This window comes from Myxine glutinosa, chromosome 2 (assembly GCF_964187855.1).
Source record: "Myxine glutinosa chromosome 2, kmMyxGlut1.1, whole genome shotgun sequence".
Classification (NCBI taxonomy): domain Eukaryota; kingdom Metazoa; phylum Chordata; class Myxini; order Myxiniformes; family Myxinidae; genus Myxine; species Myxine glutinosa.
The window spans coordinates 81,805,332-81,808,730 of record NC_136262.1 but is presented as its reverse complement, the minus strand read 5'-3'; the positions used below and the strand labels follow the sequence as shown (position 1 = coordinate 81,808,730).

At 44.7% G+C, this 3,399-nt stretch overlaps 1 protein-coding gene across 1 annotated transcript; it reads right to left on the bottom strand.

The window, feature by feature from the left end:
* Positions 1–1,518: 1,518 nt before the first annotated feature.
* LOC144890781 (ATP-dependent DNA helicase Pif1-like) lies at positions 1,519–2,537 on the bottom strand. Its single transcript, XM_078772607.1, has 2 exons — positions 2,288–2,537; positions 1,519–2,189 (listed from the first exon to the last, which is right to left on the bottom strand). The coding sequence occupies exons 1-2, from the start codon at positions 2,535–2,537 to the stop codon at positions 1,519–1,521; spliced, it is 921 nt and encodes a 306-aa protein (XP_078628733.1).
* Positions 2,538–3,399: the final 862 nt, after the last annotated feature.

The following is a 3,399-nucleotide window of genomic DNA, read 5'->3' as shown; positions in this document are numbered from 1 at the left end:
TGGAACCCCAGACAACACAGACAGCACAAACTCACGTACACGAATGGGGAATTGCAGGCAGGAATGAATGGCTGGAAGGAGAAGGTTCAGGTGGGACAACAGGGCTGGAAAGTTTGGCAGGTTACAGCAAGCAGGTCCGCTCCGGGCTGGAAGCGAGGAGCCGGCAGCTCCACGTATTCGGCTTTACACCGGCAGGGCTTCCTGAAGCAGCTCCGTGTCTCAACAGCTGGCGACAATAGGGCCCGAGAGGGTCTCGGTCTATTGCCACAATAGGAGCACCCCCTCTCGTCTCTCTTCTCTGGTTCGGCTGGATCACTCAACTGCTTCTTGTGCCTCCTCCCGCGTCTCTCTCTCGTACCTCCTGTGGGGGCCTCGCGCCAAGGGTTTTATAACCACGCCCGTGGAACTTTCTCGAACTTGCTAGATCTTCCTTGCCACGCCCTACCAAGCCATGCCCACTGATTCCTGGTTGGTCGCCAGGGGCTCTCTTGCTCCACCTTTGATGACGAGGTGGGGCCACGCCCTTCTTCTCCGATTCTGGCCTCGTGGGCAATGGAGTTTGGGGCGATGTGGAGCCAGTAAACACAGCCCCATGCAATGGCGGCGAACGCCGCATTACTGGCACTTTTAGGAGGCCATTGGGGATATTGAAAGGGATCTATCTCATTTGATTGATGCAACGTAGAGTCACTATTGGAAACACAGCCTTACCTGAAACACATAATAATGATATAACTACGAAAAGGGCCTATGATTCGCCACGTGTTGCAATGTGGACTAACTAGGGTGCAATTATTTCAATTAATAGCCAATTAAGGGGAAATGTACACAGGGGTTATTTATAAGGGAATTTACTACCAAATTTACATGTGAAGGTTCTAAAAACCGCAACAATATATATACAGATCTTATATTCATCCAATGGGTTTTTCCTTGACAACTGTCATACTGTAACATTTCAAGAAACCTTTGGAAATATCTTCCAAATCAATAAATTCCCTTTTTATTTGCCAAATACTCATCTGTATATTACGTATCCAATTACAGTTTTTCCCAATTTGTTTGGCCTTTATGGCCGTAGAAGTTGCTGTTTACATGGAGTATCTTTTTATCTACCAAGCAATTATACTTCCACATGAGACCTCCACCAGATATAAAATCTGGGATTTCTGATTGTATAGATGCACACTCTCAGGACATTTCAGGCTGCTGTTAACATTCCACTGCCATAACTTAATTCCTTTTCCCATAATTAATCAATTTGTACAAATTGAGGATGTTGTCCCCAACATATTCATTTATAGATTCATTGTTTTGGATCTGTCTTCCAACTTCCATAAGGAAGAATAATAGCTCTTATGAGTCTTAGTCTTGGAATATTACCATGACTTAGTCTTGGAATAGTCTTAGTCTTGGATTTTGGCACACATTACAAACTATTTGACTAATAAAATTGGATCTCTGTGTATTTTCACTGAAGTAGGAATTACAGCAAAATTTTCTTGTTCACTTGCTTGTTCATTCCAAAGCCTCAGGATAAACAATATTCTTGGTTTTGCCTTGTGGTTCTATGATGAAGAGACCATCAGGGTTCCCAACTCTTGAAGTATCAACATAAAGCTGACCATGTGAAAAGACAGGATCCGCCAGGTTCAGTCCAACAACTTTCAATGATTTCCCTTGAGATTTATTGATGGTCATGGCAAAGCTGAGTCTGACAGGAAATTTAAGCCTTTTAAAGTCAAATGGCAAATCAGTTGGCTTCAGAGGTATTCTGGGAATGAAACAATTGTCTCCAGCAAATTTTCCTGGCATGATTGTGACCTCCAGGACATGGGGCATCATATTTTTGATGGTGAGTCTTGTGCCATTGCAACGTTTTTGAGGATCTAGGTTACGAAGTAGCATGATCGATGCTCCAAGCTTCAGCATCAGATTGTGTGGAAGGGATCCTGCTGGTTCAAGGCTGTTCAGAAACACGGTTGGATAATTTACAACCTGGTCCTGGGAACTGACTGTGTCTGCTGATTTGTAGCATCTTTTCTCTCCGGGTAGCATCTCCAGTAGCCTTCTGTTAATTTCTCTCACAGCAACATTTTTTGGTGCTAAGATTGCTCGCTCGCAGAGCCATTTGGGATCAGATTGTCGGACGTGAATGTTTGGAAAGACTCTGGAAATCAGTTCCTGTTCTGTTTGAATGATTTGGCCAAAGGACAATTGAATTTTGTCATTGGAATCCCTTTCAAGAAGTCCAAGACAACCTGGAGTAGCTGGATGGCAAACTCACCAACATCATCATCACTATTCAAGTGCACTCGCATATTGGTGGTAAGGCTCAGTCGCTGAACGTGGGGCCAAAGATAAGATGTTTTCAGACAGGCATTTATCTGATCAGCCCGGGTCCCTTGAGGAATTACAGGCAGGGTTTGTCTGAAATCACCAGCAAGAACCATGGTCACTCCTTCCATTATCTGTGTGTTGTTTTTCGGATCCTGCATTGTCCGATCCAAGGCTTCAACTGCTCGTTTGTGGCTCATGGTGGCTTCATCCCAAATGATCAATTTGCATCTTTGCAGGAGCTTGGCCTTGGGTGAGTTCTTCTTGATGTTGCACAGAGGTCGTTCATGTCATGTGAGGTCTAGGGGCAGCTTAAACATGGAGTGTGCAATTCTTCCTCTATCCAGAAGCGTTGCTACAATGCCACTTGATGCCACTGCAAGGGCAATATGCTGTCTTTGGCGAACTTTTGCAAGCAGGAGGTTTGTAAGGAAGGCCTTGCCTGTGCCACCAGGAGCATCAATAAAGAAGAGTCCTCCCTTGTCATTTTCAATGCTGTTCATGATGCTGTGATAGGCATGCTTTAGGTCATCCACCAATCGAGGTTCATTTTCATCCACAAACTGATCCAAGGCTTGAATATCATAGTTGGTTTCCCAAAAGATTTATTGGGCTACCTCCATTTCTTCATCTGGCCCTGGCATCCCACAGTTAGCCAATGTGCTATTAAGAGCCTGAACTCGACGGGATAGGTCGCAGAGAGCTTGGTTGTAGATTTCATGGCAAAATTCAATGTACACATTTTCATTCTGTCTTCTGTCTTGGTTCAGGAAGTCTTCTGACATATTGTTTTTGTACTCATCCCAGAGTAGATGGCGTTGATCAATTTCACAGGCTGTGAGCATAATAGCACACAACTGTCTTGTCTGACTGGCCACTCGAGTGACTGCTGCTTCCTCCAGAGTCTGTTTCCAATGTTCATCATCTTGTAGGAGTCCAAGTAGTCCACATGCTTCTTGGTATGTAGTGCACACCCTGCCTGCAAAGCACCGGAGATCCTCAAATGATGTCGGTCCTTGAACAGTGGTGGAGAAGTAGCCGCAGGTAAAAACAATCTCTGTT

Excerpts from the sequence above, each read along its gene's own strand:
- LOC144890781 (XM_078772607.1), bottom strand. The coding sequence starts at position 2,537 with ATGAGCCACAAACGAGCAGTTGAAGCCTTGGATCGGACAATGCAGGAT. Across the intron at positions 2,190-2,287 it reads GAATAGTGATGATGATGTTG|AACAGGAACTGATTTCCAGA; the intron begins GTGAGTTTGCCA and ends TCATTCAAACAG.